The following is a 14,848-nucleotide window of genomic DNA, read 5'->3' as shown; positions in this document are numbered from 1 at the left end:
TATGAATTTATATGTAAACAAACCCTGCGGCGTCGAAACACATGCTAATAGCTGCACTGCAGTTAAAATTCTTCTCGACCATCTCGTGCCACATACTGGTGTCGGTATCTGAAGCGTCGTGTGCAGCCGAGGCAGCCATGTCTAATTCACCAGCTCCACTTCTGGAAATGTCGGGACGTGGCACGTTCTCCACCTTTGAAGACTAAAAGATTTTAATGTGATTGTTTAAGAAGTCAGACAATACTTTTCTTTATCTCTCACTTAACTTTTCTAACTTTTCGATCTAAGATCAAATTTTATCAAGTCAGATTGGCTTCAATATTTCATGTATTTGTGGATATTTGAGGAAATCATTGATTTTCATGTAATTGTAGTTTGAATGTATTGTACAGCTCCTCCTATTCAATTTCTTTGGGTGTGTTTTTTTTATTAATAGTGGGTACTTTCGATAACTATAAATACAACATGGAAATTATGAAAAGTTGTTTTTCAAAGTAGTGGCTCTGCTTTTATGACCATCATCCCATAATGACAAAAACAGAGATCAAATGTTCCAATATGATGTACTCTGAACCTCAGATACTTAAAAAGCAATAAAAGAAAACATTTTCATAATTATTTAAAGTGGGTAACTAATAAGGTTATTTTAATAAAGATTAATTAGCTGCATTTTCAAAATGTTCTTAATTTTTTTTTGCACGAACATGAAATTAGAAAAAGTAACTCGATGCAATTTCCAAACACCAAGGTTTTCATCCTCCTTTATCACCTAAGTGATACAAATTATATCTAATATACTGCATCATCGCTACATGTCACCACTGGTAGGCAAATGGGTCTTTTCTTATGACGTGACACATCTTCGGCTCACATTACGAGACGTTATCACCACCTTCTGTTGGTATTTCGCATTCAGGCAGCTGACAATCACTGCTTCAAAACGTTTGATTCAAATGTTTCGCACAAGTTTTGCATCTATTGTTTCACCTTGTTTGACGTCGGAGTCACACAAACTGCGGTGACTGTGGTGGAGAGGGCTGCTGTTTAGTCTCCAGGTTGGTGGTTCAATCGCTGGTTCTGAGTGTGTGTGCGTGTGTGTGTGTGTCTGTAAAGTGCTTCAAAACTGCTAAGTTGTTGAAAAAGAAGACCTCCATCACACCAATAAACGTTTATCTCAGTCTCATCCCCCTGCTGTATTTACAGTTGCCTCCCCTGTTGTACACAGTTACCTTTTAACATTAAACCGCTGCTGAAACAATGAGGCTTCAGTTTCACACACAGATGTAAACAAAGTGAGGCACGCCTCGAATGTCTAGCCGGGGGAAGTTGATGCCAACACTTCAATCCGTGAGTTGGATGAACCCTCATGAAACACCAACCCACATTTTAAAGGTTCTCTAAGATTTTTTGGGGATGTGAGAATCTTGTAAAAAAAAAAAAAAAAAGAGAGGGAGAGAGCGATGAGAGAGAGCGACACGCATTTATGCAAGAGATGGCCGCACATATGATATAGTGTTTAACTTCAGATCAGAGGTGTCAAACATTTTTTCGTTCAGCTGCAGAGGTTTTCCACTGTCATGCAAAAATGTATTCAGTTTTGACTCTCAGTTACGATGGGGAGTTTAACACCTTTGTAAACCTTCCAAGTTTAAAAATCTTTGTAAAAATGAGTCTCCAAACAGATGAATCGCATATAGCAACTTGTAAAGTAATTTAGAGCTGTAACAATAAAGATTCATCAACACTACGGAGAACATATGGAAACAGAATAGCAGCCTGATTTATCCTGTAAAAATACAAACATGTGTTTTTCAGTACAAAATAATTTCTTTATGTACATATTTTGGCTGTCACTGCAGTCGGTTGCTTAAGAATGCTTCGCTTTGCAACACCACTGATCACTTTCTTTTTTCTTTTCTTTTTTTTGAGAAATAGATGCTTGTTTTCTGGTTTTGCTGGAGCCAGCTGGCCCTTTCTGTCACTGTTAAACTGCACAAGTCTGTGACGTGCACAAAAATAAAGCTTTACGGGCTCGTGTGCCTGGCTACAGTTGCTAAGCAATCACTCGACAATAGCTGTTGAGGGAAGGGGTTTGACCAGCTGTCAGTCGGCATCCCTCCCACCGCGTTTGTCTTACCAACGAGCACGGCCACGAGAAGCCCCGTCAGCCTCTGCTCCTTCACCTCCTGGATCATGGGCTTCTCGCCGGGAGCCGTGGCCTTGCTCATGACGGTGAGGGCGTTGACATGGGTGACGGAGCGCACGGTGGCGGCGGTCAACCACGGCAGGCCGAACAGGGGGCAGAAGGCACCCAGGATGACGATGAGGAGGAGGTCGAGGTGGAAACCCGAACCTTTAACCAGGCGGCGCTCCTTCTTACTCACTATCAGTCTAAGAAATGTAGAGAAAATTGGTAAATATTGAATTCATTCATTTTTAAAAAGTACAAACAGTGAGGATGCACCGATACCGATATGAGTATCGGTCATCGGGTTTAATACTGCAAAAAAAGATCACAGATGCTGTGCGGAGGAGATTCATGGGAACGCATATCCTTTTGCATATGGTTTGCGTAGACCCGAGCTGGACGTAATGACATTTAATGAGTATTCGCATCGGTACTGAATATCGCCAAGTAGCTAAAGGTTAGTACTTGTACTTTAAAAAAAGGTGGTATCGGTGCGTCCCTACACACGATTCATTGTGATTCACATACGAAGTGATTTGGGTTTCCATGAAAATGAGGATGAAGACAAGAAGTGCGGGGACGACAGACGCTCCCATCATCCAGGTAGGAAAAGGCTGCTTGTCACCGAATGGACTGATGAACCAACCTCTCTTCTCGGGAGAAGTGACGGAAAAGCCAGACGGCACATTTAATTTCTAAAGGGAAATAAACACCAAAATATCTGGTTAGAAAAGTCTTACTTATTTCTACCTTTTAAAAATTAACTTCCTGTAATGATTACCTGTGTGTAAGTGTCAGTGATGGAGTAGTCCAGCAGGACAGACACCAGGATGGAGATGGGGATACCAAAGTCGCCAATAATCCTTCTGGCCTGGAGATAATGAGAAACTCAATGGTAAATATGAATAAAATACAACATCCTCACCAAGACTGACAGCAGATTGTATTCCCTGTGGAGACGGTGACCACTAGCTGTGCTCATAGGCAATGTTTCTCAGAGGAATTGGAAAGTCTCTGCTCCGTTTCTATCGACTATGCCTGAGAAAGTCATAACTTGCATCGCTGCAGATGGTTTTACACTTCCAGAGGCTGACTGGAAATTTTCATGCCTCATTGCACACGGCTGCAGACAGGTCGAGAAGGAACATTAAACAATGTCGTTTTGAAAACCTTTAAGTCTTTAAAACAATGGAAATCTATAGAACACATTTGCAAGGTTACAAATGGTATACACCGTGATTTGAATAATAACTCCGTTTACATTTCTCAGAATACTTTCAAAGTCTCGTTAGCAGCGTCATGTCTTTCTAACGAGGAATTACCTTGCCACCTAAAAAGCGACTGTTTCTGAACTTCCTGAGAAAGAACGCCACGAAGAAAGTGCCCATCATGAGCACCAGCGACAGGAGAGCAGTGTTGGGCTGGTTGAATACAGGACCATCAAAATCTCGAATCCCGGCCGACGGGGTGGCATCAGTGGGGTAGATCGCCATTAGCGGGTGTTCCCTAAAGACCTGGAAGCAAAAACAAAAAAAAAAAAAAGAAGAAGAATTTTTATTTGCTGCTTTGCTATCTCCACAGTGACAGACTATTGTGGATAGAGCTGGGTTTGAATCTAAGATGGATGGATGGATGGATTGACTCATCAGATATTGGGAGTATTCACCTTGATGAGCTTGGAAAAGGTCTCATAGATGAAGATGAGCGAGATGAGGAAGGCAAAAATCTCCTGGGTGAACGGTGAGATGTAGCGGACGAGGAAGCTTCCCTCTGCCGCCACCATCACCAGCACGATGAAGATGAGCCAGAAGCCGATCCACACTCGACCCGTTAGGTACTCGAAGTTGTGGGCCTGACAAAACTGAGTGAGGGAGACATGTTAGTCATCTTTAAAAGTCTAAACTCCACTATAGGAGTTGCTGTATGCTGTAGGCCCTGTAGCACCTTATAGTAAGCTTCTTCAAACACTAGTAAAGGTCCAGAGAAGCCGATGATGAGGAGAGGTTGCCCACCCAGCAGCGAGAATATAACTCCAAGAGTTGCGGTTGAAACGATGAGCTCCGTCACTCCCATCATACCCTCTGTCTTCTCTCCTGAGTATCACAAACACATTTAGTTAGACTCCCAAGAATCAGACCAAACACACAGGACTCCAGTCTGTTACTGGCACTTTACCCAGCAGGCCTCCGAAGGTGATAGTGGGTGAGAGTGCGGCAAAGTAAATGAAGATGACTGCAGCAATGCACTGCATGTCCACGGCATCTTTTAGGTCGCTGACGTATTGTGGGTAACGCCGGCGGATGTCATGGATGAGGCCTCCGAATGGGATCCCTGAGCGCTTCAATGGGTCCACCTCCTGGTCTCCCTCCTCCTCCTCCTCAGGGCTGACCTCTGCAGCATGAATAAATGTTTTCTCCATTATCTGTTGTGCTTAGGGTTAAAGTCGTCTCTTTGGGTTTCAGACTAAGCACTACCTTTGTTGTCCAGCTCCATCCCACACACGGACTGGTGTCTCTTGAACTCTCTCTCCTTCCTCTTGCGCAGCATCTGTTTCTGGAAGTCGGCCACTGTCTTCAGGAGGTCTTTGCCCTCCACGTCGGAGGGTGGAATGACAATGCTGCAGTCCAAGAACTCATTGATACCGTTCAGGAGGTCCTGTCTGTCATCGGCGAAGTAGGCCACCTCATGGAAGTTCTGCAATGAAACCGAGAGTCAGCATCAGGATGATTTTAGAAACCAATCCCTGTGACCTCTACATGTTTAACCTCTACAGTATAAATCTCTAAAGGTTAATTGTGGTATAACAATAAACAATAAGATGTATCACAGCCTTAAAAAATTTCCACATCAGTATATTCTGGTATCTCTATGAATGGCAAATGCTTGATTGTATTTTACATGAATGTTTTCAAAGTATGAAACAGGCACGCTGTAGATTGGACCCACATGTCAAAAAATAACATTAAATATTTCATTTAAACCAACTTTTAGAACTGGATTTCTTTACCTGACACACGTAGAACAAACACATTCCACCAGTTTCAGCTTCACTGCAGTGGCTGCCTGTTAGCTATAAGGCTTTTATAGCACTTTAATCTACTCATTCCCTCATTTACACATGCACCCACAGATCAATACAGGCAGTTGCTATTAAAAGGTGCTGCCCAACATTTAGAGCCACTTGGTGTTAGCTTCTTGCCCAAGGACATTTCAACATTTTTTAATTAATTACGATAGAACAAACCAAACGTGGGATTGGAAGATGGCCAGCTTTAACCAGCAGTTGCCCTAACTCGTGCAGTGTTTACCTTGTCCGACATGAGAGTCGAGAAGGAGCGTCCGATCTCGTGATAGTCCACATTGGCCTGACTCGGGCCGAGCAGGACAAAAATGAAGCGAACGGGAACGGGGACCTCGAGCACCGACTCCAGGAGGACGGCCTCGCTCAGCCTGACGAAGGCCATCGCCGGCTGCTCCAAGAATTCAACGCAGCCTCAAGCAAAGAAGAAAGACGACACGTCAAGAAGCTAGTTGGAATGCACGGAAGTAAACATCACAGTAACGTGTTTCTCGTTTGATTCAATCATACTTGACGAGCAGTTTGTGATTATCTTAATCTAACAGTTGGTTTCCAAACGTGGAGTAAAAACGGACATAATTCCTCACGCAGGTCCGTGTGCCCTCCCCGCCCGAGCTTACCGACTAAAACAATGACGGCTTCAGCCTCTTTGGGGATCTTGGCGAGGAGTTTGAGAGATCTGGCTGTGGCTGGAAGGCTCTCAGGAGGCAGAGGGTGGAGAGATTTCTTGGAGAAAGAACAGAGCAAAGATCACCCTCGTTTCTGCCTCATGTGACACCGTAACTGTGCGGAATTATTGTGGGAACCCTTTTGTTTGAGTGGACACGTAGACTAGCTGCCTTCTGAATGTCCCCTGAGCAATTTATTTCAAGCCACACAGCCAGTTCTTTATGTTCAGGGACAATTTTTTTAATAGGCTGGTTTATATTTGCCAACAGTTTAAGCAAAGGGGGGACATTAGGCTTTCACAGTTAACATATCAAGAGGCCTTAACTGGAAGCACCTGTGGGCTGACTGAGAGCATAATTTAACACATATGAGGGACTGGCTTCCTCCCACTTTTAGAGCTACCTACATGACGGGTGTTTCAAAGGACAATGTGAGAGCCACTGGCTTTACAGCAGGAATTTGGCTTAATCACGCTTAAAACTGTGCTTCCTGGTGGTTCTTAGAACTTAATGCAAACCATAACACAGAGAACGATAAATCAACGTTGTTTTTATCTTTCTGCCTTGAGGTCGCTGACTCTACTTATCTCAGTGGACTCATGTCAGAACTGCTTTGTCACTCGCATCTTTCACCACCAAGGCCCCGATTACACTGTGCTTCAAGTGAACAGGCATTGATTTTATATTTTCGTTTTAGAAAGGTTTTGTGTTTGAATTTTTTTTTTAAATGACGTGTTTACAAGGAAGCGGTGTAGTTAACATGCCTGGCCACAAGTTGGAGCTATTGATCGTTTTTGTAATGAAATCACACATGTGTGCCGATAACAAAACTAATGAACAGTACCAAATGCAGCGCAAACAGACAATCAACTGGACAGATGACAAAGTTGGATTGTTATTATGGTGACTTTCAACTATAAAACTACCAAGAGAATATGGACTGGGAGTCGTGACACTCTGGAGGCTGCCATTCTTGTTATTTTTCATTTACTTATGTGTATAAAAGAACTATTTACTACTGTGGTGGTTTTATCCGTTCCCAAGGTGACAGAGTTGGCGCTTTTTCAAAACGTTGCATTTTCACTGGTTTCCATGGAGACAGAGTTGAAGCAAACCTTTTTCAAAAAGTGTTGTCATGCTCTCGTGTCTCAAACAACTGATTTCTTTAGGTGGCTGAACTGACGCTCGTGAGCGACAAAAAAGTAGAGGTTGAAGAGAGGATACGTACAAACAGGCTGACAAACACGTCTTGCTTGGGGTCGTAGACACCCCGCTTCCCCTCCGGGTGCTCCTCCTGCTCCTCGGACACCAGCGGCTGGTTGGTGTCCATGACGTGGTTGTGATTGAAGCCGCTGTGAAGGCTGCTGGTTGAATGGTGGCGGTGAAAACGATGCTTCAGATCACTTGGGTGGCTACGGGGGAAAAAAACCAAAACATACATTATTTTTAAAGGTATTTGTAGTATTTAGTGTTTCGGGACAGTTTTGCTCTCAAAGCTTTATTCTGGAGGGAAGCCAACATGTTGCACACATGAGACTGAGAGCACAAAGGTCTTAATTTAGTTTTGATTTCAGACCAAAAAAAAGTGTTTGAATTGAATACTTACATATGAAAGAAAAGTGTGATTAATTTTTACTTCACACAGATTTTGCAGTTAATGAATTATCATATTTTTCCAGATTGAATTTGAGTGTTCTCACAGTAAAACATGACAGAAAAAGAAACCATAGCTGGTTGGTTAATTTATCTGTGATTGTGTTTGGCTCAGTTGGCAAACCAAGTTGTCTTGCAATTCGATTGTTGGTGGTTCGATCCCTGGGATCAACACATGGAACCCAAAAAGAACCCAAGGCTTCTCCCAATGGCGTGTGGGAGCCTTGTGCCTGATCAGGTGATGTTTGCTGAAGTGGTGGCATACACCTGGTCCATTTCCAACTTTCCTTTGATTATATTCCTGTTTCTAAAATCAGGTATGAGCATCGATCCTTCTGCACATTGGCTACAATATCACATCTCCAATATGGAGGGTAAAGAAGACCTGACGTTGTCCTGGCCCTCTTTTGATGGGACCCCACACCTCTCCCAGACAAACTGAAAGACATAATTCTCCATTAGGTCCTCCAAAGCTTCTTTCCAGTTAGCAGTGCTTCTATCGGGTAGAGACCCGCTGACCGAACAACTCCAACTGACTCCTCTCTAACAGCGGTTCTGATCTGAGTCTCTCCATAATGGTTTCATGCAACCATATTGATAAAAAATATTGGAGGTGCTTCTCTACTTTTGGTCAAAATTCATATCTATAGCTGAGGATTTGTGAAAAAGATTCTTAAACTCCATCTAAGGTAGGTTCTCGCTCCCTACATGGAGAGGACATAACATTTGACCATTCAGGTCCACATGTCACACCTTTTTCACTCAGATTGGCAAATTTAATGAGGACAGTGTTTCTTTAAGACCTCCAGGGTATAAATGGTGAAAATTCTCATCATAATATGACAGCACCATGCTTTTTATTGACAAAAAAAAGATAATTGAGTGTTTTTGCAAGAACAATTTGGATAGCAAAAATGACTTGAATGGCTGTGGTTATAATTCCCTAAATCCATCTTTTATTCTCTTAATGTATGGAGGGTTATTGCTTCATGCAGCTGCAATGTCACTTGCTAATTGAGAAAAGTCTTCAGCGAAACTCCATCCGAGTGACGAGAAAATCTGTGTTGACACTTTTCAAAGTGTGACATTTGTATTGAAAAAGCATTAAAACGAGTTTTTTGTGTGACCGTAAGCACATTTCGCCTTCACTTGAAGGCAAGAATCTAATGTCCCACGCTGGCCAAGTGTTTCAGCGCGCCCTCATTACATCACTGTTCACCGACATCAGCTCATGCATGAAGCCCACACAGTCCAATGAGGCTCGAACTGGACGCGACTGGAAAGCGAGACAAAAGAACGAGGTGTGACTCCGAAGCGAGACGCGCTGGAGACGCTTCCAAAGGAACCGTGGAGCGCTGCGACAAAGCTATGAGAATAAGCTGTGCGGGGACTTTGGTGTGTATATTTCCACGCCATAAATCTGATATCTCGTGCAGGTGATGACTGTAATGACAGCGCTTTTTCTTCTTCTTCTTTTTTTTTTTTTTTTCCAGCTGTCAAAGCAGCCAGTGACATGCTGGGAATTAATTTGAAAAGCTGGAACAAATGTTCGATGGCCTGCTGCTGAGAGCGTCCCCTTCCCGCCTGCTCCTTCTTTCTGCATCTGTTGTGTCGCTTTGTGAGTATGTGAACAAGAAGAAAAAAACATGAACATCAGAGTTTAAAACAAAAGCACAAAATGTAACTCATCACTTGCATTGATCTACAGATCTCATCCATTTCATTCTGAAATGTCACCACACTACTATTCTTGGCCAAGTTCTCGTTCTACTATTCTGTCTTCATGGATGGGAACGCTGGATCGCTGCCTAAAGCAGAGCGCCGTGCAGTGAAACAAGGATATGCCGCGTTGCTCATCAAATATAACTAAAACAGGTGTCGATAAAACAAAAAAATTCTTGACCTTGGCAACAGTAGTGGATGAAACGATCCCGTTCCAAGGTTTTGCCGCTATTCTGGAACTTTATATCGAATCACGCCATAAAAGATATGAACTTTTCGGTTAGCGTTGACAAAATGTCTTATAACATTGCTGTACATTTTTTTTAACAAGCTGGGAAAAGTCATAGGTCAAGCAGAAGGGTGTGACCGGCTCAGAAACTGTGAAAAGGCCAATATAATTTTTTTTTTTTATATTACCGAAGTGGTTGAAATTAAACCTGAAACATCTAAGTGCGAAAGGGCATAGGGCTAAAGAAATGCTGATGTTCTTGATTGTCAGACAATATTTTTTCCCCAAGTCTATAACAGTTTAGTGTGTTAGCATCCAATTAATATATGTTTAATAGCAGCTAATTAGCATTTTTGCTAAATTTGCTTCCTTTTCAAATGACTTAATTTGTGTAAGGCGCTGTTTACACAACATTTCATGTAAATACATTGTTTATGCATTGTCATTTCAGAAAAGTTTCGCGTTTACACGAACAATGGCAGGAACCCAGAAAAACGATCTCGTTGGCATGTTTCGCCACTAGCAGGTGCTGTTGTTTGTTTTTTTAATTAAATCACACAAACATGCGCACAGACAACATTACGCTATGAAAATTATTATTCACATGGACAAACGACGAAGTTGGATTGCTAATCCGGTGACTCTCAAGTACATAACCAACAAGTCCCAGGTGAGTCTGGACTGGGAGTCATGACACTTTGGAGGCAAACATTGTTGTTATTGTCCATCTAGTCACCCATGTTCAGAACAACTATTTACTAAAACCACGGCGAGCATGGGCTTTAGCAGCATTTCAGAAAAATTGATGTTTTCTCACCGCAAACATGCAGACAGAGGATATATATTTAGATCAAAAAGAAGCAGCGAAAGTTTTCCGTTTTCACTTGAAAACCATGTCGTGTAAATGAGGCCTAACTTTGAAGTTCTGGTGACAATGTGTGTTGTTAAGACAGAATGGGAAAACACAACTGTTTGTATTACCAGAGCGTATGAACTACCAAACTGACAAGTGTTTACAGGATGTACGTGCCAGCTCGTATCGTTACCAGCTCATTGTTTTCCAACCGATGAGTGTACTTGGACACTGGCAGAAACGTTACAACCCGATATGTTTTATTTTACCCATAAACATTTGGTTGCAGAAGCTTTGGAAGCGACGACTTCCAGGAAACATTTGGAATCAGACGCTTTCTTGCATCTGTCTGCCGTTAAGTTCTGATACTATTCCACAGAGATCCGTTCAATCTCTTTTCATTTTGCATGAAATCTTGCTGCAGTGGCATATTCTTGACTCAGGCAGAAGGTTTTCAGACTGGTTAGGACTCATCCCTCAACACGTTATACTGTTAACAGTCCATCTTTTTGCTTTGAACTGCCAAATGTGATGTGGGCTTTGGCCACGAGACCTTCACCTGAAACCAAAATTTCTCAGTTGGACTGACAATAGTCGAGCTATATTGTCTTGGTAATCTCTCAATTTCATCCTTGCTTTTAAACACTCAATGCCTGAAGTACCAGAGGCAGCAAACCTATCTCAAAGCATGATGCACTATGCTTTACTGTAGGGCCAGGACGTAAGCTCTTCTCTGCAGTTCCATCTTTCCATCAAACAATTGCTCAGAAAGTGTCAAGGATGAAACTTTGAGTTTTCGGTAAAGATAAACTGAGACATCCAGGCCCATTTCACTGCATGAATGAATGTAGGACACACTCTGAAGCGTTAAGGCCCTGTTTACACGACGGTGGTGGTCAGAGCCACTGACAATGTGCACTTTCATTACAAAAGCATGTGGCCCTACATGCTCACTAGTTTCCCTGTTTCTTCCATTTCCGTGTAAACATTTTCAAGAACATTGCTATGAAAACCAAAACCGTTCTGAAACGAAAACATAAAAATTATGCGTTTTCACTGGAAAAGTTGTGTCAACAGGGACTTAGAAATAGAAAATTTGAACACATGGATGTTAATGGTTGATTTTTAGAAGTCAGTCCCCCAAAAAATGACTAAATGTTATCTTTATGTAATAAAAAAAAATCACACATAGTCATATATTTCACATCCTCCACATCTTGAATCTCAACAGCAGATTGAGGCTAAAATCCTCACTGGATGACGTAGGAAAGCTTTATTAGTCATGTTGTCTTATTTTCAACACCACGTAGCACCAGTGTCCTGCAAACGCTCGATTATTTTCTTCATCATTCAAGTGATATCTTCAATAATTATTATTCACTAATAACAGTTGGTATAAAAAGAAACTCGAACAAGCCAGAAATGACCGTACATTGTTACCCATAAATGGTTCTTTTCTTACTGACATTGGCCTTTTCATTATTTCTCTGCTGGGATTTGTGAAAAATAAAAAAGCTGACACTCGAAATTTAGTTGTAACATAAGTGGTCTGTCTGTCATCCGGTAATTTGTTCTGCCATTCAGGTAACTTTTCTTTTTCTGTTACGTAACTGATAAATCGATAACACTGGACTGTGGCGCGCTGTTCCATCGGCCATGTGTGTCAGGTCAGTTTAGCTGGCGTGTCAAAGCAAGTGCCAATCAATAGCCGGGGCACATCGGTGAGAGCTCCAGTTTCAGTCACATAAACATGCAAAGTAACTAAAGAACACGACCGCCTCGGGTGGTTGGTGAACTCTTTTAGAGGGGTCCAATTTGGAGAAACGAGAGCGGTTGTGTTTTGAAACGAGGACAGCCTGAAAGGAAACTGCTGTGTCTCGACGGTCAACCCCCCCCCCACCCTTTCTGGAATCTACTCATGTACACTTCCTCTGGTGTGACATCACAGCCGATAATTTCCAGCAGCACCATCGACCTTCATGGCTACCGTGTCTGTCTAACAAGCTGTTAACACAGAAGCCCGAAAAGCTACTTGGCTGGAGACAAGAGCTGACCCCGTTGGTAAAAAACTCTCGACCTTTCCAGGGAAGACACCAAAACGGCTTGACATTTACTCTACCTCCTTTCATCTGCGACCCTTTAAAGTCCATCTCATCACACATCAAACATTTTTTTTTTTTTTGGGGGGGGGGGCATTAAATAATCTGGATTTACGGGCTCGATTTATGTCTGGCCTATAGCGAGCCAGGTCATATTTTTTATGCAGTTCTTTTCATTCTCGGTGTGCAACAAGACTGAAACAGAAGTGGGCCTGGCACGGGTCCAAGTTTAAATGTTAAGGGTCTGGACAAAGGCAGAGATCAAAGATCAAGGACGGCTCGACACAATGAACCATCAAAAACCTTTAACGTAACAGAGAAAGCTTTGAGACTCGGCGTAGCCACAAAACAGCTTTGACATTTACAAGTTAGTCAACCCCAGGGAAGTACCGTAGTTGATGAGCCAAGACTTGTTAAATGTCACTTTTTGGAAATTCCATGCTCAGTTCCCCTCGAGTTGTCCTTTTTTTTCTTCTTTTTTTTTTACCTGCACTATGAGGATTAATGAGTTGGAACGCTTAGATTTAATTCTTCATGCTACTAAATGCTGAAAAACCACGGTCAGGATGTAAATACAGCTACATCCCCATTGTCTGTAATTGACAGGTTGACCGTTGAATTGAAAAAGGAGAAGCTGAACAAGTTGGTGGGCCAAAGTTGGACTACAACTTGGGTTGTCAAGCCTGAGTGGTGCCAGGCCAGTCGGGCAACCAAACACAGTCTCTGTGGGGTAGAGTTCACTGAGATCTCGCGAATATTCAGACTGGCTTGTTTGGTTGCTCCTATGAGGGTTGCAGTGATACCGGTACAAAGACTAGTTTTTAACTATTTGCCATGTACTGATACAAGTATTTGATAAGCAAAGGCTATGCTTTATCACGAATAAAGGTATACTCTTATGCGTCTACGGTACACACAAATGTTGAAGACTAAACAGAAAAGTTTGATCAAGTCAATTGTATTTAGTAAAATACAAAAGAATCTGTATGTTGATTCAGCAAACGTTGGTCTAACTTACAAATGTTTGATGAAAAGTCCTAAAGGGATCCAAGGTGCATTGGATCCTCTTTCAAACTTTGTGGTCGTTCACCTGTGTTTAAGAAGCAGAGCCCGGAGAACGCTGGGTCTGTCCTCCGCTCTGATCTGATCTGAGATGATCAAGGTCTCCACCACCAGGTGGGCGATGCCCGGCAGAGAATTCTGCTCCAGGTCCAACAGGATGGCCCCTAGAGGGGACAAGTGGAAGACAAAAAGAACTCCATTCAGTTAATCCTGAGAAACTCAACAGTTTGAAGATTTTTATTTGAGCTGTAACTATATAAACCGTGACCATGTGAGGATCCGCACATGCAGCGGCATTTCACCTTGCGTGATGGTTCGTCGAAGCTCCAGCAGGCTGCGGAAGGTGAGCGAGGCCACATGAGGTTTCCCCCAGCGGTCCGTCTCCTCCTCCACATCCTCTTCGAACTTGATCCAGCGAGCGAGCTCCTTCCAACGCATTTCATGGTCCTTCTCCACAATCAGCTCGTTCAGCTCCACAAACAACTGCAGTCGAGGCAGGACACCGGCTTAAATCACTAAAACACAAGCTTTACGCCACATTTTGGACGTCGCTGTCCAAGACCGCGATATTTTTAACAGGTGAGGGTTGTTTGGGGGGCTGTTACTCAGAAATGACTACCTAAAAAAATTATACATCAATCATAGTCTGAGAAACAACTTCTTCAATTCCCATGCTCAGTGTTTGTTTTTCTTTCTTCTTTTTTCCCCTCCATAAAACAAACCTTTCCAGTCTTTTTTAGTGAACTTCATAAGGTCAATTATGCTTTGATTTCCTGTACTACAAAGTTGCAGAACCTTGCAATGGCTTTCATTTCAATAAAGTGTTACTTTTATACGTACTCTTGGAAAATAGTCAGACCTTTGCTACACACTAACCATTAAACCAACGGTGTCAAACACGATTTAGTTGAGGGGCCACATTCAGCTCAACTTCATCCTGAGTGGGCTGGACCGGTAAACTAGTGGCAAACTAACCTTTAAAATTAAAGCATCATTTTTGCTTTAATTTTTACGTGATAAAAATGCCTACTTTTTCATTTGATTTCTGTAGATTTGACTTCGGAGCAAACATTAAACAGAGTATGGTAATACATGTAAAGATACTTTAATAAAACCACTGTGATATAGGGCAGTACCAGTGACTACATCTTTTCTCAGGCAGCTGGAGTTGTTTGTTTTTTTAATTCACTTTCAAAATTGGAAAAAAGTGACCCAATAGCACAACAAGGAAAAAATACAATTTCAGACTGCTTAATCCAGTTTTCCATTTTACTACTTTTAATTCCTTGTGGTGA

At 42.3% G+C, this 14,848-nt stretch overlaps 1 protein-coding gene across 2 annotated transcripts in view; it reads right to left on the bottom strand.

The window, feature by feature from the left end:
- Positions 1-14,848, bottom strand: part of slc4a3 (solute carrier family 4 member 3) — a 60,301-nt gene that overhangs the window by 12,251 nt on the left and 33,202 nt on the right. For both annotated transcript variants that reach the window (XM_080498270.1, XM_080498271.1), the window contains 13 exons: positions 13,856-14,036; positions 13,582-13,717; positions 7,164-7,347; positions 5,888-5,993; positions 5,497-5,681; positions 4,663-4,882; positions 4,364-4,579; positions 4,133-4,281; positions 3,855-4,049; positions 3,511-3,702; positions 2,970-3,059; positions 2,717-2,883; positions 2,138-2,391 (listed from right to left, as the gene is read on the bottom strand). In XM_080498270.1, coding sequence (XP_080354396.1) covers positions 2,138-2,391; positions 2,717-2,883; positions 2,970-3,059; positions 3,511-3,702; positions 3,855-4,049; positions 4,133-4,281; positions 4,364-4,579; positions 4,663-4,882; positions 5,497-5,681; positions 5,888-5,993; positions 7,164-7,347; positions 13,582-13,717; positions 13,856-14,036 — 2,275 coding nt within the window. The remainder of the gene's footprint in view (positions 1-2,137; positions 2,392-2,716; positions 2,884-2,969; positions 3,060-3,510; positions 3,703-3,854; positions 4,050-4,132; positions 4,282-4,363; positions 4,580-4,662; positions 4,883-5,496; positions 5,682-5,887; positions 5,994-7,163; positions 7,348-13,581; positions 13,718-13,855; positions 14,037-14,848) is intronic.

The sequence above is a fragment of the Blennius ocellaris genome, assembly GCF_963422515.1.
Source record: "Blennius ocellaris genome assembly, chromosome: 6".
Classification (NCBI taxonomy): Eukaryota; Metazoa; Chordata; class Actinopteri; order Blenniiformes; family Blenniidae; genus Blennius; species Blennius ocellaris.
This window is presented reverse-complemented; position numbering and strand designations above follow the sequence as displayed.